The sequence below is a fragment of the Halichoerus grypus genome, chromosome X (assembly GCF_964656455.1).
Source record: "Halichoerus grypus chromosome X, mHalGry1.hap1.1, whole genome shotgun sequence".
Classification (NCBI taxonomy): Eukaryota; Metazoa; Chordata; class Mammalia; order Carnivora; family Phocidae; genus Halichoerus; species Halichoerus grypus.
Genome location: NC_135727.1, coordinates 123,370,663 through 123,398,358, shown reverse-complemented (window position 1 = coordinate 123,398,358; position 27,696 = coordinate 123,370,663). Strand labels below are relative to the sequence as shown.

Genomic DNA, 27,696 nt, shown 5'->3' with positions numbered 1-27,696 from the left:
CCCTTCACAGACGAGGATCACATTAGGTGAGATGCACACTTAACTCTTCTCAGTGGACAATGCTTCCCCATTCATGTAGCACACAGGAATAGACCTCAAGCAGAAAGTGACATTGTAATTAAGTGAAGGACTCAGGGGGTGAGAGTTCAGGGCTGCTGAAACACCTGGAAATTGAGAGGGAATCCTGGAAAGGGGGAACCCCAAAATCTCCATACAGATCTCTGGTTGGTTCCTAAACTGTGCATGTGCAGGTGTGGCTGCAAGAGACACAACAGAAAACAGTAGTTGGGAAGTTAAAGACCTGAGCAGAGATTTTACCAGCTGCCTGGTGCTGGGAAAACAGAGATCGGAGGACAAGTCCTGCCAAGTGATAGGAGTTTGGTAAACACTTACAGGTTTTCATTGGAGGCCTAGAGTAGCTGCCTAGGAGTAGGGACTGTGTTCAGGAATGAGGACCATGCTCTTGAAATAAGGACAAAACTGAAATAGAACCATCCTAAGAGACCTAAAAACCAGTCCTCTATAGAATTAAAGTGATCCTCTAGTAATATAATTGCCTGCTACAACAAAAATTAACATTCTTCAGAGGAAGATAACAGAACCCAGGCTGTATACAACGTATCATCAGTAATGTCAGTATGTAATTACAAATTACTAGGCATGTAAGAGCCAGGAAAATGTAACCCATGATCAAGAAAAAAAAATCAATAGCTGAAGATCCACATGTCACCCAGATGTTGGAATTAGCCAACAGGGGCTTTAAAATAATTACTATAATGTGTTAAAACATTTTTTAAAAAAGATTTTATTTATTTATTTATTTGAAAGAGAGAGAGAGAGAGCACAGAGGGAGAGGGAGAAGCAGACTTCCCACTGAGCGGAGAGCCCAATGTAGGGCTTGATCCCAGGACCCTGAGATCATGACCTGAGCCGAAGGCAGACGCTTAACTGACTGAGCCACCCAGGCACCCCATTGTGTTTAAAAAATTATAGGAAGGGGCGCCTGGGTGGCTCAGTCATTAAGCATCTGCTTCGGCTCAGGTCATGATCCCAGGGTCCTGGGATCGAGCCCCACATCGGGCTCCCTGCTCAGCGGGAAGCCTGCTTCTTCCTCTCTCGCTGTCTCTCTCTCTCTCTCTCTGTCAAATAAATAAAAATCTTTCAAAAAAATAAATACATAAAAAATAAAAAAAATAAAAAATTATAGGAAAAGATGGGTATAATGGGTAAAAAGATGGGGAATTTCAGTAGAGTGAAGGAAACTTTAAAAAAAAAGAACCAAATAGAAATCCTAGAAGAGGGAAGTAATATTATATATTTGTTATCCTACTCGTTTTGCCATCCTTTCCAGAGCCTTTATGCCAAATAGAATTGTTTATGCATAGCTGATTATTAATTATATTTAAGATAAATTTCTTTAAATCCGCAAATTTGGATTTCTTTCTTTAACTCATATAAAAATTGGCAGATAATACCTTAGTATACTATCACATAAGTTTATAGTAAGTTAATGTAATAATGTATCTAAGTAATTTTTGAATACAGTTGAAGAAATTATTTCTTTTTTTTTTTTTTAAAGATTTTATTTATTTGACAGAGAGAGACGGAACACAAGCAGGGGGAGTGGGAGAGGGAGGAGCAGGCTTCCCGCTGAGCAGGGAGCCCGATGCGGGGCTCGATCCCAGGACCCTGGGATCATGACCTGAGCCGAAGGCAGACGCCCAACGACTGAGCCACGCAGGCGCCCCAGAAATTATTTCAATTAAGCCACTCTACCCAATTTAATACAGTCATCTATTGCATTTACTGTATGTATGTATTTATTTTTAAAACATTTTTAATTTATTTTAGAGAGAGAGAGACAGCCTGCGAGTAGGGGGAGGGACAGAGTGAGAGAGAGAAGCAGACTCCTCGCTGAGCATGGAGACCATGTGGTATATCCATGACCCACAACCCCGAGATCATGACCTCAGCCAAAATCAAGAGTGGGACGCCCAACTGACTGAGCCACCCAGGGGCCCCTTTACCACCTGTATTTAAAATGTGAAGAGTAAAATTATGGAAAAATTCTATTTGGGAAATCTTTGGCAAAATTATGAAATAATTGGAAGAAACTACAACAATGATTATGAATCATTTTGGTAAGGTAGTTTTGCCTATTTAGAATTAGGTAACTGAAGTGAGTTAACTTTCAATAGGTGTTTAATTTGTTGATTTTAATCATCAAATATAAAACTATTTGTGACATTAAGGATCTTAAAACCCAACACAACTAATCTCTAATGGACTTTTGTCATTTTAAAGATTTATTTATTTGAGAGAGAGAGAGAGAGAGAGTGCGCAGCAGGTGAGCAAGTGGAGGGAGGGGCAGAAGGGGAGGGAGAGGGAAAGAATCTCAAGCAGACACTGTGCTAAGTGTGGAGCCTGATGCGGGGCTCGATCTCATGACCCTGAGATCATGACCTGAGCCTAAACCAAGACCTGGTCCCATAACTGACTGAGCCGCCCAGGTGCCCCAGACTTTTGTCATTTTAAATTGGTGTAGTTGCTACGGTATCTTGTTTTTTTTAGCCCTCCTGTGAATTGGTCCAGTGTATCTTACATCAATATATAAATTATTTCCAATCATAAAATATTTCCTTAATTATCTAACATGTAGTACGGGGGTTTTAATCTGGGATTATAAAACTAAGAGCAGACATCGCTATATCTTTTAAATTTTACAGAGTAATATATGTAAAAGTTTATTTTTCAAGATTAACTCTAAATGTTTTTTGTCAGTTTCGTGTTGGACATTTGAAAGAGCAAACCACAAACCAATCCCATGTACTGTCTTCATTTCATAAAAGAAATAACTCTACAGAACCAAAAATTAATTGAGGAAACCATAATAACAAGAGAAACTGAAATCTTCCATAAGGAAGAACTATAGAGATTTTACAGTCACATCTATTGCCATATATACCACATAGCCCTCATTTTTTTTTTTCTACTGCAGAATATTGGACACCTCCTCACTTAACCCAAATCTACAGATTACCATTTGCAACCCCCTGCTGTGGTGTGAAGGGCTTCCATGTAGTGGGTGGGTGTGGTGGGTGGGAGTGGGTAAGTCTGTGAGCCCCTTGAATGTGTTTGCAAAAATGTATCTATCTATACATGTTGGTCCTTTTCTGGGAAGAGGATTTCTAACTTTCAGATGATTATCAATTGTGTCCTTGATTCCAAAAAGAGTACGAATCCCTACGAATAGTCTTCTTTCAGTATTGATGGTGGTGAATCTCTTTCATATCCTCGTTGCCCCTAACTTTTAGTAATTGACAAAAAGAACTCAGTTTAAAGGGATATTCATTTGGTCACGTCTTAGGATCATTTCACGTATAAAACAATGAGATGATACATCAGTATCAAATGTTGCTGTGGTAAAATATGACAGCTGTTAGAGTGGGAAAGAATGCAGGTCAGCAAAACTGGCTCGAACCTGCAGAGTCCGGCTTGAATGAGCACAAGGCAGCGCGGGCCAGCACAAGCCAGGGAGACCTGGTGAGAAGCACAGGAGTGAGGCCTCCTTCCCCCAGATGGTGGAGTGCTTCTGGCTTCTGTTCCCAGGGAGAGCTCCTGGGACAGAGAACAAGGGTGAGTCCATACCTTCTCCTTCGGCAGCCCGGGTGTCTCTCCTACCCCGCTTCTGCCGCTTCGCTGCACAGGCTCATCCGTGGCCGGCTCCTTCCCTCCTTCCCGTTCTCCCTTCTGTAAGTATTTGCTGAACCCTGGGGAGCCAGCTGCTCCGCGGGGCACAGGGGACGCAGCATCCTGAGGAAGTTGGCCCCTGAGGAAGCCCATGGTCTTCTAGAAACGTCAGGCATGACCCGCAGTGTGAGAAGTGCTCTGCTAAGGGAGGCAAAGCGTACCCAGGGACCCTGCCTTCACGCTGTCATGTGTCAGTCTGTAAATGATTGGAATATTTGGCAAAGAGAAGTCCTCATATGTGAGGGACTTTAGATTTGCACTGACTGATTCTGCCGGAGCCCGAAATCGCCCCCAGTGTAAATATGGGCCGGCAGTCTGATAGGGAGTGTGGACTTGCAGGGGAGACTTTCTGAAGGGGCTGGCCGGGCAACAAGGGTGGACAAGGATGTCCGCGTCTTTCCTAAAAGACAAGGGGGTGTAGCTTCTTAACACACATTTACAAAGAGCTTGGCAGTGCTCCCAATGAGCACAGTCTGATGTTCTAGAAACTCGGCAGGCAGTCATCGTGTGTCACTGTTGGAACCCTTCCCTCTCACACACCAACACACACACACTCAAACAAGGGGAAATAAAACCAGACAACCTGCAGTTTGAATTTAGATGTACGAGAGAAAGTGACAGCCTTAACATTCGCCAAATTTAAAGAGACAACATTAAATGGTAAGTTGTATTTTAAAATATCAAACGCCGGAATGTTAGACTTTCAGAAATATGAAGGTTTTAAAATGTCAAAACTAGGCATTAAAAAAAGAAAGAAAGAAATTCCACGGATGTAATTTCCAAGGGACAAAATGAAATAGCATATCTTTCCGAAAGGTACTTTTGTTAAAATCCAAGTGTCTGATTTGAGTGGGTGATTGTTTTCTCGTCGCTTTAGCATTTATTTGACATTCTCAGCAAGGACCTGGGAGAGAAGAGCTTCGCGGACTATGGCAGAGTTGGAGTGACTGGCATTTTTTGTAGTTGTCATTAACAGGATTGAATCCACCAAGACAAATGGTGCGGGTTGCTTGAGCCTCTGGCTCTACTCGAATTTTCTTTGATAAGCAACTACAGGAGGAGTTCTGGCAAGAAATGGTGGACCGTAGGATTGGCTAAGGAGGCGGCATCTTCTCTAGACTTGGACTGTGTCTCCCGCTTCCTCCCGCTCTAGTTGCCAACGCCCCTCCCCCTTTTGTTCCACTTGGCTTATAGATCTGCTTACCAGCCCATGAGCTCTTTGAAGTCGGAGGGAAGCCGGTGTGTATGGAAAGGATTATTTACAGTAACTGCTTTTAACTTCATATTTACTTGACTATGGTTACACTTGCAAAAATCCTAGTTTTTCTTGTGTTTTGAACCTCAGTGAATAAATCTTATTAATCTATTTTTAAATCTAGTAGAAGAAAGACAATCACCTTCGTATTTTCTTTGCCTAATATTTAATTAATTCACGTCAAACGAATGATACTTATTTAAATAATCAAAGCCATTTTCGAAGGTAGTTCGTTGAGTTCTTTTGAATATTTCACACTGCTATTATGCATTTAATATGTTATATTTTCCTTTGAAGTGTTTCCAGTGACTGACAGGACAACTTGATGTGCAAACAATCAAAAGCTTTCCAAGCACTTAAAAGAGCTCTTATAATAAATTAAACTTACAAAGCAAACAACCTCTGTGAAATGTTCGAATTCTGTTTAAAAATATCAATTTTCTTACTCGTTTCACCTTAAAATGGGAAGGCAGATATGTTGGAATTTCTTAAATCGCTTATATAACAAATATAGATTGTTCATAAAATTTACTAAAAAATATGAGTTGTATGACTGTGTGATTACAATTGTTTACTTAATTCTAAATATTCCCAAAGCTGAAAAGACACTTGCCACTGTGGCAGAAACTTCCAGTTTCTCTCCTATATCTTATCTTCCTTCCCTCTCTAACAGGCATTGGCAAACTTTTTCTGTGAAAGGCCAGATAGTAAATTTTTTTAGGGTTTGTGGACCACACACAGGCTCTGTCACAATTATCTTTTTTCTTTCTTTCTCTTTTCAACAACCATTTAAAAATGTAAAAACCATTCTTGGGGCACCTTGGTGGCTCAATCGGTTAAGCGTCTGCCTTCAGCTCAGGTCATGATCTGAGGGTCCTGGGATCCAGTCCCTGCATCAGGCTCCTTGCTCAGCGGGGAGTCTGCTTCTCCCTCTCCCTCTGCCCCTCCCCACTGCTCATGCTCTCTCTCTCTCTCTCAAATAAATTAAAAAAAAAAAATCTTTAAAAGAAAATGTAAAAACCATTCTTAACCCTCTGCCCGTAAAAACACAGTGGGCAGAATTTGGTCTGTGAGTTGGAGTTTGTTGACCCCCGTTTGATAATTTAAAAATTATTTTTTATTTATTTGTTTATTTTTATGTAAACTTTATGCCCAAGGTGGGGCTTGAACTCATGACCCTGAGTTCAAGAGTCACATGCTCCACCTACTAGGCCAGGCAGGTGCCCCTAAGCAAGGAAATTTTCAGGGCGCTTCGCTGGCTCGGTCCATGGAGCATGCAACTCTTGATCTCAGGGTTGTAAGTTTGAGCTCCACACTGGGTGTAGAGATATTTTTTTTTCTTAGGGGTACATATTTCCCAGACTCGTGTAGCTAGGCAAGATTAATTTCTGTCCTCTTTCCTTCGGAATGGAATGCAGACCTAGTGGTGCACCATCTTGGCCCTGTAGTCAAGGACAGCATGGTGGGAATGGCAGAGCATCTGGAAGAAAGGAGGCAGGGCTCCGTGGCACCATGGGACGCTGTAACACTCCCACAACTTCACAGAACAGTGTTGACATACCAGCCTAGACATTGATGAGAGAAAAGTAAATTTCTATCCAGTTGATGTCACTATAATCTGAAGCCAAATCTATTTTTGAACTCATCCACTTTCAAGGGGACAGATTTCATATCCCAAGGGATCTCAAGTTAGGGAGTCAAAAGTTCATAATCACGTTATGGTTGTCATTAAAATTAACTAGTTTGGGGCGCCTGGGTGGCTCAGTTGGTTAAGCGACTGCCTTCGGCTCAGGTCATGATCCTGGAGTCCCGGGATCGAGTCCCGCATCGGGCTCCCTGCTGAACAGGGAGCCTGCTTCTCCCTCTGACCCTCCTCCCTCTCATGCTCTCTCTACCTCATTCTCTCTCTCAAATAAATAAATAAAATCTTAAAAAAAAAAAAAAAAAAAAAAAAAAAAAAATTTTAAAATTAACTAGTTTTTTAGTAATTGCTAATTGCTTTCATCTTTTTCTCGTTTTCATGATAAAATCCTGCATCCCTCACCCAGATGTATAGAAATTTTAATGCTATTTCATTGGATTTTAATTTATTTTATTTTATTTTATTTTTTTAAAGATTTTATTTATTTGAGAGAGAGAGAGAGAGAGTATGGGTGGGGGACAGGGAGAGGGAGAAGCAGGCTCCCCACTCAGCAGGGAGCCCAATGCGGGGCTCCATCCCAGGACCCTGAGATCATGACCTGAGCTGAAGGCAGGTGCTTAACCAACTGAGCCACCCGGGTACCCCTCATTGGATTTTTAAATTCTCTTCATAGTTTATTAGAAATTCCAATGACATTGGGGTGCCTGGCTGGCTCAGTTGGTAGAGCATGCGAGCCTTGATTTTGGGGTCCTGAGTTCAAGCCCCATTTGGACAAGGGGCCTACTTGGGGAAAAAAGTCCCAATGACGTTGTTTCGGTGTCTTCTTTTGGGTGTTTGGTTGTTTGGCTGGTTTCTCTTAAGAAGGCAAGGCTGTTTGTGTGTGAGGACATAAGGATCCTTGAACCTTCTGTTGTAAATTGTGACCTGAGGTGTGGGGTGCTCCGATCGGATGGGGGGGCCACCAAATGTGGGGCAACCCAATCCGGTGGAGTCTGGCAGTTTGGGCAGTGAAAGAATTCGCCCGGGACAGAACAGAAGAGATAGAAGTTTATTAAATACACCTCATGGGAGCAGCGGGCAGGACAGCAGAGGAGAGACTGTCTGCCAGGGGGTGGCAGTAAGGGGCCACAGTTATAGGGGGGAGTGGGGGAGTATGGGAACATATGGAATTTTCCCTTTTTTGGTAATCTTAGGAACTGTGCCTGGTTGTAATTGGTCAGTTAGGACCTATGGTTATTTCGAGGTGGATCGCTTAATAAGCCTCTATGCATTCAGCTTGGTGGTCGCTATGGGCCCTTTTGCTTTGATCACAATTTCATTGCTCAATCCTGCTGCCTAAAAGCAGCCTCTATATGAGGCACGAAGGACATTGGGACTCTACTCTTAAGGCCCTCGATCAAGTCTCCCTCATTGCCTTCTTGCTGAGGCCCAGTGTCTGACTGGTAGAGGCCATGGCCATAGCTGCCTTTCTTCCTGGCTCCTGTGTTTCTGACCTTCAGTTTTGATAATCTGCTCTGACTTGTCAGTTGTAGAGCCCTGGCTTCTGTTTGCCAGGTTCCTTCCAAAATGGAAACTACCTTCAAGTCTCCATTCGGTGATATGGGCCGCTTTAGGATGAAGTACCTGGTACATAGCAGAGACTTCATGAATGTTAATTCTCTTGCTCCTAATGCTTTTGAAAATTAGAATAAAGGCATGATTTTTGGTGACACTTCTCATTGCTGGACTTAAATAAAATCATGCAATATAAATGCATTTTGCCAGAATTAATTGGTCTCTTCACACGTAAAAGTTGAAGGATGGGTAGAAAGCATCTAGAATTTATGGCAAATGTTTTGTCACGAAGCTGGGACCTATTTTCTTCAAAAGAGGAATTGACCCCCTGAGAGTACTTTCCTTGAGTGGCCCGATTTTTGCTGTAAGTTCTAAATGATGGATGGGAATTTAGTCATTTTTGTTTGATACCTGTTTTCCAGTTGAGGTTCTTGTTGGATGCGTACTGACTTACTGAGTACCTTCAAAATGGCTTGCATATAAATTTTCAGAGTGTGGGCTGTACATATTTAGAGAAGATTTCATGTGTTCCTTTTTACCTGCAATCTCAGGATGCTTTACTTTCTTTGTGGAAAATAAGAAAGGGTAAAAAGGTATGGCTTAACCAAATTCTGCTAAGGGGACTTCTCATATTATTTATGAAACTGGAAATGGCTTAAGTGTTGGTCCTCAGTTATTTGGTTCATGCAATGTCCTTAAAACCTTTGTCTTACTCAGGTAGGCATATATTGAAGAGTGCATATCTCTTGGTATGTTTATTTGACTTGCCTTTGGGATACATGTTTTTAAAATCTAGTCAAAAGTGGAGTTAGATGAGCACCTGGCCGGCTCGGTTGGTAGAGTATGTGACTCCTTGATCTCGGGGTCTGAGTTTGAGCCCCACCTTGGGGGTAGAGCCTACTTAAAAAAATTAATCAAATCAAATCAATACTTAAAATGGAGTTAGAAAGGTTTATTGAGAATCTGTAGCTATTTCATTTTGGAATATTGAAATTTAAGGGAATATTATAACACATTTCAAATATTTTCCTAGGTTGTCATATTAAGTTAATGATAATGATCTATTAAGTTCTTCATCAAGTTTGAAGTTAATTAAAAATAAAAGCTTTTTAGCAGTATGAACGGTTCAAGTTTTTCTTTGTATATGTATTTTTTCTTATCAATTGGAATTTTTGAAGTAGCTTGTTCCTGATTACTGACCTTTAAAAATACCAAATAAACTTGCTTAAGAAGTGCAAGCTTTATGCAGTAAGATATTCTCTTGTCATCAGATACATAATATTTTCCTTTCTTTTTTTTTTTTTTAGATTTTATTTATTTATTTGACAGAGAGAGACACAGCGCGAGAGGGAACACAAGCAGGGGGAGTGGGAGAGGGAGAAGCAGGCTTCCCGCGGAGCAGGGAGCCCGATGCGGGGCTCGATCCCAGGACCCTGGGATTATAACCTGAGCTGAAGGCAGACGCTTAACGACTGAGCCACCCAGGCGCCCCATATTTTCCTTTTTTTAAAAGATTTTATTTATTTATTTGACAGAGAGAGAGAGCACAAGCAGGGGGAGTGGCAGAGGGAGAGGGAGAAGCAGGCGCCCCGCTGAGCAGGGAGCCCGATGCAGGGCTTGATCCCAGGACCCTGAGATCATGACCTGAGCCAAAGGCAGATGCTTAACTGACTGAGCCACCCAGGCGCCCCTGTTGTTTTCCTTTTAAAGTCTGGTGTCACTTAGCTTGACAGGATCCCATGTTCCAGACTAGGAATAAGTTGGAACTTAGTTTGTACTGAAACTCAATTTATACATATATTTTTCTCTGCTATGATTTATACCCTGTTGTAGATCAACTTACTAATGACCAGTGAATCACAGCTAAAGGCAGAATATAAAATGTATTGCTTGTTTGTAAGAAATCTAAGAGTTAAAAGAAACCTCAGGGCAAAGAGTGATTTTGGACAAATAGGGCTCTAGAACAGAGATGTCACAGAATTCTTTTGTCCCCTTTTAAGTAGAGCATTATGTCATAGTAGTTATCCCTACTAAACTCTTGATGTTTCTTAGGAACTAATCACCACATCTTCATGTGAATGCTATTGGGCTGCATATGGCAATGTATGTCTCCTACAGTCATGAGTAGATGGATTAGTAAGCATCCTTTAAAAATCCTTCTTATAAGGGCACCTGGGTGGCTCAGTCAGTTAAGCGTCTGCCTTCGGTTCAGGTCATAATTCTAGAGTCCTGGGATCAAGCCCCGCATTGGGCTCCCTGCTCAGTGGGGAGTCTGCTTCTCCCTCTGCCTCTGGCCCTCACCTGGCTCGTGCTCTCTCTCTCAAATAAATAAATAAAATCTCAAAAAAAATCTTTCTTATAAAACTCACCTTAATTTTATGAGAAGATGCTCAAGAGATCACGTTTAAGTAAAAAACTGATACATAGATAAATACATAACATATAATTTTGGTATATATATTTATATCACTCCTTTATATATAGTAATTATCAAATATAAAACAATGTTAGGAATATTTAATTTGTAATTATACATAAGTTAACATTTATAGGTAAAATATTATTTTCCCTCTTAGTCTGAGTCACCCAGTCACCCCTCTTCTGCCGTATTTCTCATGTTTGTGTCCTCCGCTCTCTTTCTGTAGCTTCTTCCCTAGTTAACTACAATAGAAATCGCAGCAGGAATTTTGGGTAGTCCTTGTTATGTGCCAGGCACCTGCTGTAAGGCCCATACATGTCATCCAAGGTCACGTATAATTACCTAAGGAGTAGATAGTATCATCTCCCATTTTAAGATGAGGTGACAAAACTTAGGGTAAGTGGCTTGCCAAGAGGTAATCTGGATCTATAGGCCATGTCCTGAAGTACCAACCTGTCCTGATCTCTAAGTACCTTATTTTGCCTCCAGGGTAGTTTCTGTAATTTCTAGAACAAACAGCCACATTTCTGCCTCTGGGCCTAACATCAGATTTCTTCCTTTGCCTAGAATAGGGGTCAGCAAGCTATGTACTGTAGACCAGATCTGTCCTCGTCTGCTCCCCACTGATGTAGGAGAGACGTTAGGGTTCGAAGCCGACTGCCAAGAAAGAATTCTTGAGGTGTGTTTGGTGCAAAAAGGTGGTTTTATTAAAGCCCGGGGACAGGACCTGTGGGCAGAAAGAGCTGCAATGGGGTCATGAGGAGAGGCCCCTTATATACTTTCAAGTTGGGAGGGGGTTAGGGAGAGCATAAGTCTCTAAGGAATTTTGGGAGCAAGGTGTCCAGGACTTCGAGGGGGCTAGCTGTTGTTGGGAAAGGGTCATTTATTACTGTCTAATAAATCCTTAGTCATGAGACCCTTCGGATGCATATTGGTGGGTCATATGCTTGGGGGATGATTGCCAACATGTATCTTGGGGGGGTAGAGATGAAGGATTTTATTTCGTTTTAATTTTTTATTATTTTACTTAAAAAATTACAAAGGAATTTTTATTTTATTATTTTATTTTATTTTTTAAAGATTTTATTTATTTGTCAGAGAGAGCATGAGCAGGGGGAGGGGCAGTGGGAGGAGGAGAAGCAGGCTCCCTGCTGAACAAGGAGCCTGATGGAAAGGGGGGGCGGGGACCCTGGATCATGACCTGAGCTAAAGGTAGACACTTAACCAACTGAGCCACCCAGGTGTCCCTCCAAAGGAATTTTAATATGTTAAAGTAGACTTACAGGATCCTGGGGGTTGGGCTAAGATTGCCTTTTGTCCTTAGCAAAGTATTAACATTGAGGCAGCTGAGTCCCTAGAAGAATGTCACTCTGCCTGTTTCAGGGACTTGTCAGTGGGCTGTAGGTAGTAAGGAGATTTAATAATTTTTCTTCTGCCTTTGTTTCCCACATCACGCACCAGGCTTGCTTTTTTTTTTTTTTTTAAAGATTTTTTTATTTATTTGACAGAGAAAGACACAGCGAGAGAGGGAACACAAGCAGGGGGAGTGGGAGAGGGAGAAGCAGGCTTCCCGCTGAGCAGGGAGCCCGATGCGGGGCTCGATTCCAGGACCCCGCGATCATGACGTGAGCCGAAGGCAGACGCTTAACGACTGAGCCACCCAGGCACCCCCAGGCTTGCTTTTGTAAATAAAGTTTTATTGGAACCCAGGCCCGCCTGTTCATTTACATATTGCCTGGCTGGTTTCTCAGTACAACAGCAGAGTTGAGTAGTTGTGACCGAGACCACAGGGCCTGCATAGCCTTGAATATTTTTTCCTTCTTGTTCTTTAAGGAAAAAGTTTGCTGACCCCTTGTCTAAAATACAGTTTCTAGAGCCAACCATTCCAGTGACTATGGCTGTGACCTGGGGCCTGGAGCAGGAGGGGCTCCACAGGCCACACTCCATAGCCCTGCGTGCTCTCCCCCCTATGGTCTCTCCATATGGCCTCCGACACGGCAGGTCGAGCTTCCCAGTGTGTGCATCCCAAGAGAGAAAGGGGGATGGAAGCTGTCCCACCTTTTCTGACTAGTCTGGGAAGTCGCATGGTGCCACTTCTCCTGTGTTCTGTGGGTCAAGGTCGCCACAAAGAGCCACCCCGGTTCAAACGGATGGAACGTAAGTGTCGCCTCTCAGTGGAAGGGTGCTGACGTCAAATTGTAAGAAGTGTATGAGGTAGAATATATATTGCTGTGACTATGTCTGGAATATAAAAGTACCACCGCTACCCACCTGCCTGTCTTTAACTCTAGACATCATAGTTCCCCCGTGGATGTTAACAGCCATCATTTAGGGCCCTAGGCTAACAAATCTGCCACGTGCTACCTCCTCTCTAAAACCTTCACTCATTGTAGCTGGAAGTCATGTTCATTGTTTCCCTATCCCCTGTCAGTAGAAAACACCTGCAGTGTTGTGATTTATAAAAGCATATTTTGGTCATGCATATGACCAATATTTATTTTTCATATATATTTGGTCTTCATCCATGGTTCCTGGCTCACAGCCCCCCAAACCCTAGGCATTTCCTGAGCAATAGGAGCATCTTTTGTTAGGATATTGGCTCTCCTGTCCTCAGTTCCTGAAATCCCTTCAGAGCCAGAAAGGTGTAATGGGTATCTTGTTATTCGTAACAAGCTCCTTTCCACCACAATGGGGCTTATGTTAATGAGGTGAGTTTTGGACAACACCTAAGGAAGGGGGCTGGTTGCTAGAGGAACCAACCTTGAATAAAGGGTTGGAAATTTTGGTCCCACCCCTTGATTTCCGGGGCGGGGGTGGTGGTGCTAGAGGTTGAACCAATTACCAGTGGTCAGTGATTTAATCAATCATGTGTATATAATGAAGCCTCCATAAAACCCGAAAAAGGATGGCACTCAGAGAGCGTCCGGGATGGAGAACATGTAGAGTTGCGGGGCAAGTGGCCGGCCGGGAGAGCCATGCAGGCTACACACCCTTTTCCCTACCTATACCTTGCCCTGTGCAGTTCTTCTCTTTGGCGGTTTCTGACTTATATCCGGTGATCTAGTAAGTCAAATGTTTCTCTGGTTTCTGAGTTCTGTGAGCCAATCTAGCAGATTAATAGAACCAAGGAGAGGGTTGTGGGAATCTGATTTATAGCCGGTTACCAGAAGCACAGGTGACAACTTGGACTTGCACTTGGCTTCAGAAATCGGGGCGGCGGGGGCGGCGGAAGTTTTATAGCATTGAGCCTTTAACCTGTGGGATCTGATGTTGCCTCTGGGTAGATAGTGTCAGAATTGAGTTGAATTGTAGGAGCCACAGCTGGTGTCCAAGGATTGCTTGCTGGTGTGGGGAACCTACACCCCTCCCCCCTCCATTGAAATTGGGTCCCAGAACCCAAATAGCTTCAAAATCTTAATCTAAACCCTGAGGATTATTCCCAGCCTCTAGCTCTGTTCTTTTTATGTGTTAATAATCAGTATGTTTGTTTTTCTGAGTCAGAATCAAATCTTAAAATCTGGAAGTGACTGCTTTTCCTCCCTGTGCCTAAGCAAGGCCTCTGCTCTGCCCTACATTTAAGATTTTCATTACACCTTTCTGGGGTCTGCAGAAATTCTATGTAAAAGGGATGCAGCTGACGGTCTCAGACAGTTCATTACAGTTCATCTCAGGAAATAATACTTTGGTTATGTTTTTCCACCCCTTATAAAATTTTCCACCAAAGTCGGGGGTCAGCAGACTGGCCTACTGGCCACATCTAGCCCTCCACCTGTTTTTGCAAAGTTTTAGTGGAACTCAGTCCAGTCCATTCATTGACATGCTGTCTTTGGCTGCTTTCGCACTATAGTGACAGGACTGAGCGCTCGTGAGAGAGATCATATGGTCTGCAAGGCGAAATACTTACTCTCCGGACATTTACAGAAAACGTTTGCTGACCCAAAACATATGTTGCCAGTTGAACTAATTTTGTACGTTTATTTTTCCATTTAGTTGTCAGCTAATACAGTGAATCAATCACACGGCAAATTTTAGTAAGGTTATATTTAACCTGACACTGAATTATGTATTTAGACAGTATAAAGGTATCCGAAGAAATCAAGATACCTCTTCATTTTGGTACTTGTCTGATTGGACCTGAGAAATAAGCTCTCTAAAAAAGGAATGTAGTCTTAAGTGTTCATTCACATCCTTAATTTTTTAAAAACATTTCAAGAGCATTAATGAGACCAAAATAAGAGGTCAAGACAAGAAGCTATGAATCTATGAGATGAACTCTTTAGAAAAAGCAATTATTAATAGCATCCTATTAATGTACAGTGATATTTGGTTCAAAGAAATTTGTGGAGAGATTTCCACTGACTTTCTAGAATGGCTGCAGTAGTGGGAGTCCTTGCCGGTAAGGACAGAATATTGGGTCGAGTACTGATAATGCAGACTGTGATCATAGGAAGCGTGCTGAGAAGGAGATGCTAGCGTCTGTGAACTGTACTCAAAGAAGGACCGAAATCTTTCTAGTCGAAGAATACAAAGTTGTCTAAGAATTTAGTTATGGGAGTTCATAGACTTCATAATCAGGGTTAATAGATCTCTGGAATTTGTTTTTCTCCCCTCCTAGCATAACCCGCCCTCTCCTCCAACTGGGAGTAGAGGATTAAGTCCGTTCTAAACATAGGAAAATGGTAGAGTTGACTTTAATTAAAGGCTTTTTAGGGTCATAATCATGACTGTCAGAATTTCAAGAAATAAGGAGCCTAAGAGATGAGCTAGACCAGTGAGATTTTTTTTTTTTTAAGATTTTATTTATTTGAGAGACACACACACGAACACACGAACACGAGTGCGGGTGGGGGGGTGAGAGAGGGCAGAGGGACAAGCAGACTCCCCACTGAGCTGAGAGCCAGATCCGGGGCTCGATCCCGGGACCCGAGATCATGACCTGACCCGAAGTTGGATGCTTAACCAACTAAGCCACCCAGGTGCCCCCTAGACCAGAGATTTTGAACTCTGCTCCTGGGTCTATGGTTCTGTGGCTTCTCTGGGGCACCCGCAGGGGCCCTTGCAGTTGGAGGCCCCCCGGGATGGTTCAGTTTCACTCCCTCTCCTTCCAACCGAACCAGCTGTTGCTTCTGTTTTCCGTGTCCTGCCTTGCACATAAGATTACTATATGAATAGTTTTTAGTGAAATCTTTTGAAACCATAGATCCTAGGGCAGCTCTTCAAATTTTGCAGATGAAGAACCTGCATCGGCCACAATGTGGGTGAGTTCACCTGGCTCATACCGAGAATTAGAGTAGAGCTGCATTTAGCATCTAGCTCTTTTGTGCTCAATCAAGGGTTTTTATCTATGATTCTGTAACGAGGAGGAGCTGACACTCATGCCTTAATCCACTGAGACAAAGGGTAAGCCTTATATTTTTAATACCCTTACTTAAGGGTATTAAAACAATAGTTTAGTATTTGTCAGCTATTGTGACTTTTGTCATCACACTATAATAATAGTTCTCAAGTTTTTGTATGCATAATAATCACCTGGGGAACTCAGTATTAAGAAAATCGGCTTCCCATTGATCCTTCTTAGAAATTCTGCTGTGGAATATCTGAATTTTAATCAAACAGCCCGGATGCTTCTGATACAATGGTCCATGCACCATTGTTTTAGAAATACTGTCATAAAGCTTTATGGTTGCATCTTAAAGGCCACTAGTACTAGTATTCCTTGGTACCACGCCCTCTGTGGAGGCGGACTGTGACCAAGTAGATGACGTTAGCCTAGGCGCTCTACTGGGACTGCGTCTGTCGTGCAACTTGCTTAACAAAAACGTGTGGTGTCCGATGTGGCCATGGAAGGGGAAGAGGCATGGAAAATCATGTTCCATAAGTTTGTTATTGAACTATAACAAACATACAGAGAGAAGCACCATCATGAGTGTGCAGCTAAATGGATTTTTACAACTGAGCACACCTTTTAACTAACCAGATTAAGAAACAAAGCTTAAAACACACCTTTTGTTTCCTTTTCCAGTCTTTTATCCACCCCCATCCCCAGTAAGTGTAGCTAACACATAGGATTTTTATTTTTTTTAACATTTTCTTTTGTTTTTTCAGTAATCTCTACACCCAATGTGGGGTTCGACCCACAACGCCGAGATCAAGAGTCTCCACTGACTGAACCAGCCAGGCACCCCTAATATATAGGATTTTTCAGAGTTCAGGTTTAGAAGTAGCTTTTTTTTTTTTTTTTTAAGATTCCATTTATTTGATCGAGAGCTTGAGAGAAAGTACAAGCAGGGGGAGCAGCAGAGGGAGAGGGAGAAGCAGGCTCCCCACTGAGCAGGGAGCCAAACGTGGGGCTTGATCCCAGGAACCCAGGATCATGACCCAAGCTGAAGGCAGATGCCCAATCGACTGAGCCACCCAGCCGCCCAAGGTTTAGAAGTAGCTTAAATCTCTTTCTGTCACATTTCATTGGTCAGAACGAGGACATGTGGACCTCAGCCTAACTGCAAAGGGTACTGGGAAATGTGTCCTTTGTTTCCAGGAAGTGAATCAGGGTGGTTAACGTAATATTTTCTCCATTATAGTTAAGTTTATAATCTAGAATGGAATCTCATGGTCCAAATAATGATACTTTCTATGCTTATCTATGGGTGTGACAGATTAAATAAAACCTTGCTTGCTTGCTTTGCTTCTTTCTTATTTAAAGATTTTATTTTTAAGTAATCTCTGTACCCAGGATCAAGAGTCGCATGCTCCACTGACTGAGCCAGCCAGGCGCCCCAAAAGCTTACATACTTTATAACTTAATTCTTCTTTTTTTATCTTTTGTTTAATTTTCTTTAGAAATTAAATTCATTCCCAAATAGATATATATTTATGTTAATGATTACTTGAATACTATTAGATGGAGTTGTGGATGGCTGGCAATTTAGAAAAGGTAAAATAATGTGAATTTCTAGGGACAACTCGTTTGTCAAACATGTCCCGAATACCATATTAATTTTATGGGAATGAACATTAATCCTGATGGGTTCTGGGCTCCTGAAGAATGTCCAGGTATGCACTAGTTGTGTCTTTAGATCACAAGATAAATTTCTCCACTTTGCTTTCTTTCTTAACCATAGCTCTTTGACATTTGAAATTGGTAGTTGTCTTTCTTATCTTTGTGAAACCCTTAAGCTTACTCATTAAACACTTGGTGGTCAACTATGTTGTTTCACATATGAGTGTTTTGTTCCTTTTTATTGCTTAGTGGTATTCTATTGTAGGAATGTACTACATTTTGTTGATTCACCAGATATTGGACAATTGAATTGTTTTCAGTAATTACCTATTACGAATAAAGTGACTATGTACACGGGCATAGAATAGAAGTCTTAGTATGGACTAGAACTCACAACCCTGAGATCAAGAGTCGCATACTCCACTGACTAAGCCAATCAGACGCCCTTGTTTACAACTGTGGACTGCCCCCCAAAATTTAATAGCCTACTGTTGACGAGAAGACTTACCAATGACCAGACAGCCAATTAACACTATTTTGTATGTGATATATATTATATACTGTATTCTTAAAATAAGCTAGAGAGAAGAAAATGTTATTAAAATCATAAGGAAGAGAAAATATATTCACAGTACTGTATTTACTAAAAAAAAAAAAAAAATCCATGTGTAAGTGGCCCCGTGCAGTTCAAACCCGTGTTGTGTAAGGGTCATCTGTGTATCCTGTTTCTTCACCATCCTGACAGCGACATAATTTCCTTTCTTGTGTTTCCTTCTGATCTTTATCCAAAAGTCTCTGTTGGCAAGTGGGGGACTGCAAATGCCTTTTGTGATTTAGTTTGCTCCTCTGTTGAGAGAGTTTTTATTTTGCTTACTTGGAATTACTCCCCTAGGATGAATATCTATGAATAGTATTACTGGCATAAAGGACATAAGTTTTTAAATTCATTTTAATATGTATTACCTCTTTGTTTTCTAAATTCGTACCAGTTAGGAAATGTCCATTTCCAATCTGTATAGGCCCTGCTGTAGCAGAGATAGTCTTTGAATAAACCATCCTTTGTGTACATCTTGAGAAAGCAGCTGTGCCAGTTTGCAAGCCTCTAACAGTAATAACTTCTCCTTTCTTAAAGATCCTATATATGAAACAAACAATATGCTAAGTTAGAATTCTATTGCTAAATAAAATCCCCACAACAGTTTTAAGATTTGAAGTATGGAAAGAAAGGAAATGAGTTTAGAAAGATAAATCTGTTTGTGCACTGAGTAAGGATAGTATTTTATGCAATAAAGCCTCCTTAAGTAAACATTTGATGGAAGGAATAAAATCTTACTTGGCACATAAATCATTTTTATTAACAGCAAGTTTGTGTGTATAAGTGAGCACTAATGTACCCAAGGGAAGAGGAAATAGAAGGAGCGATTATGGCAAATAAGATGAGGGCAGACCTGCCTCACTGTTTGTCATAAATTGGCCCAAAATTGTTTAACCAAAACTAAGGAAGGATAGATGGCCATCCTGATGGCACTTTACATAATGGTGAAGCTAATATTTAATCAGTAGCAACTTTCTCTAAGGGCTCTGCGTGCTCTAAAATCCTGATGTAATTCAGGTCTGAATGGAAAGTCTTTCCTGCCCTCCTGCCTTTTGATTTCCATAGCTTAACTGAGAATGGAACAACAACAAAGATAACTCAGGTGTAGCTTTGTGACAGCAGCTGGGCTTTTATGCAGAGCTAGCTAGCAACATTTCAATGGGTGGGATTCTCTGGAGTAGTGTTACCTGAAGACATGTGGACAAGAAAGAGCCTCGCTCTCTGGCCCGGAATGAGAGCATCCTGTAGCATTTCACAAGCAAGCTCCCTTTTACAGGTGTGGACAGCGAAGATAGTATAATGACGTAAGCGAGAGGAATGGCAAATGAAGATGAAACCTGGCTGGGCTGAAGTGGTGTGCTGTCCTCGGGTTCAGTGCATGTGGGGTGGTGGGCCCGTGCATTACCTATGGCATCAGCCAGCCTGGGTTGGAATGGTACTTACGACCTCCTAGGGATGTTGTCAGCATTAAATGAAAAGATCGGTGTCTGGGGGGTGCCTGTGTATTCAGACTCTTAGTTATCCTGCCTTTAAGGATGCTCTTGAACTTTGTTTAAACCGACTTTTGCTAAATTCACCTGATCACAGGATCCTCTTTTTGCATAACATTCACGAAAATCTCATGGCACCAATGTTTGGGAGAGCGCATTGCAGAAACTGCTTTATGGTAACATGATAGCACTGTCACAGCTGAAGTAGTAATAAATAATACAGGAAACTTCCAGGTTATTTAAGAGCTTTTCAGCAATACCTGTTGTTATACTTGTTGCTTGTATCTAACTAAGGTCAGTTACAAACTTAAACTCTTTCAATCCTGGCACTGCATTGCAGTCCTCACTAGTGAGAAGCTCTAATCCACCAGACATGATCTAGAATTTCCGATAGTGACACGAGAAGTTCATCTGAGCTTTTAAGAAACCAGTTACCACATGGAGTTGATAGGATTCTGGTGAAGGGCAAACATGTTTGGCCTTTCACAGAGCTTGAGCTGCCTTATTGGGGTACATTCCCATTTTTACAACAGGTTTATGGAATATTAAAACTTGGTTGACAGTCATTTGTGAATTCCTTGACTTTGTGGGACACAAGGTTGGTCACCATTGGATAAGACTGTCTTTTTTTCTTGGGTCTGTGTGGGGTTTTTATGATGTTGTCTTTGTTGCCAGGTAAAATATTAAGAATGTAGTTAAGACTTGGAGACTAGCCTTGGTTTTCATGCTTAGAAAGCTTGATCAATTGGTGGATTTATTGGGTGTTTTTCATTATGTTTAGTGGAAGATAAATTAGTTTTTTTATCTCTTGTTTGCATAAATCATCTATCAAACTTTATGCATGACCGCTGCTCATTTTGAAGTTCTCTCTTAAACAGGAAGTGAGATAAAACCAAGCTGGTGGAATTGGTAGGAGGTATTCTGTCAGGAGCTATCACATAATCACATGGGATATTGTGATTAATGTCACAGTGGCTACAATTGTGTTGTGGATAAGTTTTATCCCCCAGTAACGTATTTCCCTTTTCTGTTTTATCATGCATTCAAGTCAGGGAGATAGGGAGGTTTCTGTTTCAATCTTGAGGCCGCCGTAGAACCTTACTTAATATTTATGAGCCTCAGTTTCTGGAAGACTCATTTGGGTGAACTTTAAAAAAAATGTAGATTTCTTAGCCCTACCCAGATTTGCTAGATAAGAGCCTCCTAGTGTAGGGGGAGGAATGTGATTCTGTATGCTTTGAAAGCTCCTGGAGCCTAAATGATTATTCTGTGCAGCTAGGCTTTTCACCGGCATTGGGAGCCAACAGATGAGATTAAAAACCCCAGTACTCCCCATCTTATGAGTCTTGTTAATTCTGGTTTCTCGTTCTTGAGTAGAGCACTGATTAACCAGCGTGAATGTCTTTGTCATGGCCATTCTGAGGACAAACATTTGTGTGCTCTTTTGGTTATTTCTATAGCACCTTCCTACTTAACATGAGTTCTTGAGTGTTGTGAGTGGGATGACCATCTAACCCAGGGCATTTCTGAGAGTAAAAGGAGGGCCATTAATAATTACCGTGGGACAACAGACATAAACCAGAGTTGTTCCAAGCAAACAGAGATGTATGGTCACCCATAAGGACCCAGCCTAAGTCAAAGGAGAGAGAATAACGAGAGGAAAACCCATTGAAGACGGTCACAGGGGAGTAGATCTGCCTTTTTTTTTTTTTTTCTGCTTCTCTCTCCTTTCTGATACTTTGGTACCCAAGGGAACATAGGGAGATTAGATTGGCAAACACCCCTGTTGGGTGGGATTGGGGCAGGAAGGGAACAATGTTGGAATCATCTGTGAACTAGATTATGTTGAGCTGTGCAGCCTTTGAATTAAATCCAGACCTATCAACTCAGTCAACCACAAGAGGGAGTAAATATTTATGCTCACCCACCATAGAATCAGGGCTGAGCTGGGCTCTGGGACACCACAATGAAAGATTCCTTGCCTTCATGGAGCTAACGGTATAGTAGGAGGTATAAGTGAGTGCACAGGCCATTCAAATTCTGTATGAAGTTAAGTCCAGGTTTCCTGCAGAAAGAAGAATGCAATTTCACAAGTTGCAGGGAGTCCATGTAAACCCAGAAATAATATTCAACAGGACCCCAGCCACTACCAGGACCCTCACCAAAATTCTCCATTGTTTCCCAGTCTCTCCTATTTTACTTTCAGTGGCCCATTTTTACTTTCTGAATGTGGTTTTTTTTTTTAATTTGCCAGATATTCTTTTAATGAGAATTATAAAAGAACAAAAACATTTTTTTGCAAATTGCCTTTTTTTAAACAAATGATTTGCTTTTGATTACAAATACTGTGTAAGACGATGCCTTCTTCTGCAAAACCAATAAATACAAAAACAAATTTTATTTTATTTTTTAAAAGATTTTATTTATTTCTAGAGAGAGAGGGAGGGAGGGAGAGAGAGTGAGAGTACGAGCAGGGGGAACAGCAGGCAGAGGGAGAAGCAGGCTCCCTGCTGAGCAAGGAGCCTGATGCAGGACTGGATCCCGATGCAGGACTGGACCCCGATGCAGGACTGGACCCCGATGCAGGACTGGATCCCGATGCAGGACTGGACCCCGATGCAGGACTGGATCCCGATGCAGGACTCAATCCCAGGATGCTGGGATCATGACCTGAGCTGAATGCTTAACCTACTGAGCCACCCAGGCATCCCAAAAACAAATTTTAAACATGTGATTTGTCTAAGATATTTGGAAGAAAAAAAACCCACCAGATTTTCTTTTCTGGAATTAAAAAAAAAACAGTATTCCCTAACCTGTCAAAGAATAAGTTCAAAGGTATGACTCAACTGGAGAAAAAGAGAGAGAGACAGACAGATAGACAGAGACCATCTTACAGCTGCTTTAAATAGCTTCTGATAATTCTTCTGCTGTTACCTTTCCTTTCTGGAACTCATATCTTCTCAAAAGAGTTGAATGTAAAATATTTCTATTTTTTTCTTTTTTCTTTTCCTTTTTTTTTCTTTTTCCTTTTTTTTCTTTTTTTGTTTTTTTCTTTTGTTTTTGTTTTTTCTTTTCTTTTTTCTTTTTTCTTTTGTTTTTTGTTTTTTGTTTTTTTGGTTTTTATTCTTTTTGTTTTTTTTTTGTTTTTTGGTTTTTTCTTTTTTCTGTTTTTTGGTTGTCTTTTTTTTGTTTTTTTGTTTTTGTTTTTTGGTTTTGGTTTTGTTTTTTTGTTGTTTTTTGGGGGGTTTTGTTTTTTCTTTTTCTTCTTTTCTTTTTTCTTTTTTGGTGCAAAATGGTGGTTTCATTAAAACACAGGGACAGGGCCCATGGGCAGAAAGAGCTGCTGCCTAAAATATTTCTAATAAACTGATTAATGGGAGAAAAGGAAATATGTATTGAACACCTATGTATAAGCTTTACCATAAACAACTATGCATATCAGAAAGACACTAACTTTAAAAAAGTCACCAAAAAAAAAAGTGAGGAAAAACCTGAACTACAGAGAAGAAAGTCAAATTTAATGAAAAACTAGAATTAATAAAAATTAGCAAATACACACACACAGCAGCACTATGTACTGACCCACCCACAAAGGGGAAAAGCAGTGGTCCAAGACCACTCAACATGGCTTGTTGGTTAAAGGAAAAAAACAAACCACACACACACACACACACACACACACACACACACACACCCAACTGTCGGGCACACAGACAAAACCCAGTATTTTTCAACAGTACACCCAATCTGCAACACAAATTCAGAATTATTTAACAAAGCTTCCTTTCTTAATACAAGAGATGCCTATGTTGGGTGTGTGTGTATATATATATACACCTATATGTATATTTTAAGTGGTTTACTGTCGACGTATTTTTAAATATATTAGCGTTACTACATGCAACTGTTTTCTGTATTTAACAGCTTTTCCTTTTATTGGCCTCATGCGTCTAGACCTATCAAAACTTTCAGGTTGACAGACAAAAATGGGTGCCGTATTCTCTGAAATTGACCGCAATGGTTTTAAACAGTGGCCAGAAAACGCGGGCTTGCCATTTCAACACGTGGAAATGGTTACACTGATGCCCAAGTTGCCGTTTTCCGCAAAAAACTGTGCAACGCTGGTATCAAAGACTAAGCAGTCACTGTTCATGATGACTGTGGCGATTCCGTCGTGAATGGAGCGCGGGGTCGCTTCCCAAGTCAGCCGCCGCCTGGGACTGTTGAGCTCAAGACGATAGGCGAACTTTTCAGCTTGCTTTTGTGTTCCTATCAGCTGGACGATCGCGAAGAACTGCTGGTGACCGTTGTACTTCTCTTGCTTCTCCAAAACTAGTAAGAAATGAACGCCAAAACAGGACTGCGTCATCACCCAGTCCACGGCCCCGGGGAGGTTAATGTCGGTAGCCAGGAACACGATATCTTCTCCCTTTAGGGACGTGATGGAGTCGTGCTGATGCATCAGATGGGGCATGACGGCATCCACAGGGCCTTGCCATTTACAGAATGCCCCAGGACACGGGCACAGGTAAGGCCTAAACTCACAGAGCTTCTCGTGGGTTATTTTATCTGCGTGTGGCAGAGTTAATTCACATCCGTACGAGACGTGTTTACACGGGAACAGTACGGAACTGGCCACCTTCTCCATAGCTAAGTTGCGAATGGATGCCAGAGGGCCCCGGCAGGTCGGACAACACTTGAGCTTCGGGCGACAGGTGGTACACACAAGATGGCCACTATGACACTGAAGAATGGGTGGTAACACGTAGTCAAAGCAGACCGGACACTCAAAAAGACTTGCCAGGTCAGTGTTGGACGCAGTCGTGCCAGCCAGGACGGGCAGCCCCTGGGACGAACGCTTTGAGGTTCCTGATGAAGTCTGGCGCTTCATTTCTGGGGGTGGACAGTGCGCCTCAGACCCCGGTCGTGGCCCAGACACGCTCCGTCGTCTCCGCCGCCAACCCTTGCCACCGCTGGCAGCGCCAGCGCCTCTTCCCCGAGCCGGCACCGGCACCGACGGGACACCCTGGGCCGCCGCCGCCTCTCGAGTGTTGCCCCTCAACGGTCGCCTCCGGCGCTCTAGAACGCGCCTTTCAATAGTCGCGTCAGACGCTCGAGAGCGCACCTGGCAACGGTCGCGTCAGACGCTGGAGAGCGCGCCTTTCAACGGTCGCGTCAGACGCTGGAGAGCGCGCCTTTCAACGGTCGCGTCAGACGCTGGAGAGCGCGCCTTTCAACGGTCGCGTCAAACGCTCGAGAGCGCGCCTTTCAACGGTCGCCTGAGGCGCTCGAGAGCGCGCCTTTCAACGGTCGCCTGAGGCGCTCGAGAGCGCGCCTTTCAACGGTCGTCTCAGACGCTCGAGAGCGCGCCTTTCAACGGTCGCCTCAGACGCTCGAGAGCGCGCCCCGCAGTGCCCGCCCCCGACGCTCAAGAGCGCGCCCCGCAGTGCCCGCCCCCGATGCCCGAGAGCGCGCCCCGCAGCGCGCTGCGGCCGCCGTCGTTCGGCGCGGTTCTGGCGGCCGCCTCGCACCCCGCATAAATGGCACACGCTGCGGCTGCAGCCCGGAAGGTAGGGCCCCGCGCGCCGGCAGCCCGGGGGGGCGGGGCTCTGAATGTGTTTTATAATCCTAAATTCTACGTAGTCAAGAAGTACTAAAGATATAAATGCTTCAGGCTCTAAATTCTCCTACGCTATCTCTTGTTCCTGCTCACAAATCCAGTTTTCTTTTTTAAAAGAATATTTACTTATTTAGGTAATCTCTGCACCCAACGTGGGGCTTGAACTCACAACCCCAAGATCAAGAGTCGCACGCTCCACAGACTGAGCCAGCCTGGCGACCACAAATCCAGTTTTCTGAGGCCATTAATGCGTGGTAAGGACTGTTTAAAATAATTGATATGAGGAGGGGCCCCTGGCTGGCTCAGCTGGAAGGGCATGCCACTCTTTTTTTTTTTTTTTTAAAGAATTTATTTATTTATTTGTCAGAGAGAGAGGGAACACAAGCAGGGGGAGTGGCAGGCAGAGGGAGAAGCAGACTCCCCGCTGAACAGGGAGCCCGATGCGGGGCTCGATCCCACGCTCCTGGGATCTTGACCTGAGCCGAAGGCAGACGCTTAACGACTGAGCCACCCAGGTGCCCAGGGCGTGCCACTCTTAACCTCGGGGTGAGTTGGAGCCCCACGTTGGGGGTAGAGATTAGTTATATAAAACTTTAAAAAATAAAACAATTGATATGAGGGTGTGACCCTCCTAGGGACTACTTTTAATTCAAAACTGAGATACCTTAACCCAAATCATTCTCAAAATGGTATATTTGTAAGGTTGTCAGATTTAACAAATAAAAATACGAAAGATGCTCAGTTAAATTTGAATTTCAGGTAAACAAAGAACAGCTTCTCTTTTTAGTAGGAATATGTCTCATGCAGTATTTGGGATGTACTTATACTAAAATATATTCATTGTTTATCTGAGATTCAAATTTAACTGGGTATTCTATATTTTATCTGTCAACCCTCCCTATTTGGAGAGCTATGTTTGAAGCTTCCTGAAACTCTGATTTGGTCATTTTTTTGTATAACCATAGCCCTAACCATGTCCCACCATGGGATTATTTTCTTTCATTTTTTTCAAAAACCATTATTTATTCCTACTGTAGTTCAGGACTCAGACACAGAGGTCACTGTGATGAGTGGGAGTGAACAGTGAAGTTACTGAATGGGAAGTCCAGGTTCAAGTGTGTGCAGTTGGCTTGCACCTGTAAGCAATGTGGTTTTACTGAAACTTCCAGGGAAGGCAGTCAGTGGCTGGAGCCAGGTAGAGTAGGACCAGGATCAGGGGTAGATTTGGAAATGGAGAGAGACAACTGTGGGCCATGTAGACAAGGCAGGGAAACTTCTTGAAGGCAGGACTTGTGCTGTATTCATTTTGCATTGCCACATAGCTTACACAGTTCTTGAACTGTAGCAACTATTCAAATATTGGTGGATTAAATTGCCTCTTCCAAGTGACTATCTTCTGATTTTTCTCCTTCTGTATAATCCAGTGGGAAATGAAATACTTGACTAATTTATTTCTTAGCTGGCTCCTGCACATGTGTGCTTCCCTTATTTAAGCTTGTAAATGGCCCCATGGCGTTCAGCAAAAGAATCAGTATGCGCAAGAATGGACTGGTAGATTTCATAGCTAGCTGAGCTAGGCAGAGAATACTTTTAACATCAGGGCTGAATGTGAGGGTGTATGTGTGCATGTAAAGAGACAAAGAGAGTGTGAGCACCATGCTAAAGATAGATCGCTGTGTTGGCATTTTACAATATAAAACTTACATTAGAACCTTCGAAGTACAGATTAATTACAAAATGAGCCAAAGTCAATTCTGAAGGTGAGAAATGACCCAGTGTTCGAGACAAGTTATATAGCAGGTTGTTGAGCGTTTGCTCTGGCTTGAGCAGAGACGTGCATAAATACCACTGAGAGATGATTCTACTCAACAACACTCTTGGTTTTCCTCCTACTGCACTTTTTGGTGACTGATTTGCAGCCTCCTGGAATGTTGCCAGCCATCTCCAGGGGTGTTAAGAAATATCCAAAACAAAATTAAAATAATTCACTTTAATTTAAAATGCAATTATATATATATAAAACACTTTTAGGAGCAGTGGGATTGGGTGTTAGAAAACCAGACCAAGCAATGGAGTAGCAATTACAAAGTTGGGAAGAGAAAAAAAAACAAACCACAAAACATGCTAACAACTTGCTAATGGATTGGACACTGCTTGGGGAAGAGCTAGAAACCAGGAATAAAACCAACCTCTCCATTTAGTTTTAATCAAACTCCTGGGAATTCATCCCTATTCTTGTTTGAAATGCCATCTGCAGAGTAACTTGTTATCTGATTTTGATTATTTGCTTGTGATTCACTCATTCATTCTTCCTTTGTGTGCTCTTGCTAAACACCAGACTTAATAACACATAGGAGGAGTTTGAATGGGT

The 27,696-nt window shown here is 42.3% G+C and overlaps 2 protein-coding genes across 11 annotated transcripts in view; one reads left to right on the top strand and one right to left on the bottom strand.

Annotated features, from left to right (window-relative positions):
- Positions 1 to 27,696, top strand: part of FRMPD4 (FERM and PDZ domain containing 4) — an 829,477-nt gene that overhangs the window by 351,010 nt on the left and 450,771 nt on the right. The window contains exon 1 of one of the 10 annotated variants that reach the window (XM_078064503.1): positions 4,386 to 4,410. The exons of the other annotated variants lie outside the window; for them this stretch is intronic. The gene's annotated coding sequence lies outside the window, so the exon portion shown is untranslated. Of the gene's footprint in view, positions 1 to 4,385; positions 4,411 to 27,696 lie in introns of those variants that run through there. 10 annotated transcript variants of the gene reach the window in all.
- On the bottom strand, positions 23,763 to 24,596 carry LOC118522931 (E3 ubiquitin-protein ligase Siah1-like). Its single transcript, XM_036072285.1, has one exon. The coding sequence runs from the start codon at positions 24,594 to 24,596 to the stop codon at positions 23,763 to 23,765; it is 834 nt and encodes a 277-aa protein (XP_035928178.1).

Coding starts and splice junctions, on each gene's coding strand:
- LOC118522931 (XM_036072285.1), bottom strand. CDS start 24,596: ATGAAGCGCCAGACTTCATCAGGAACCTCAAAGCGTTCGTCCCAGGGG.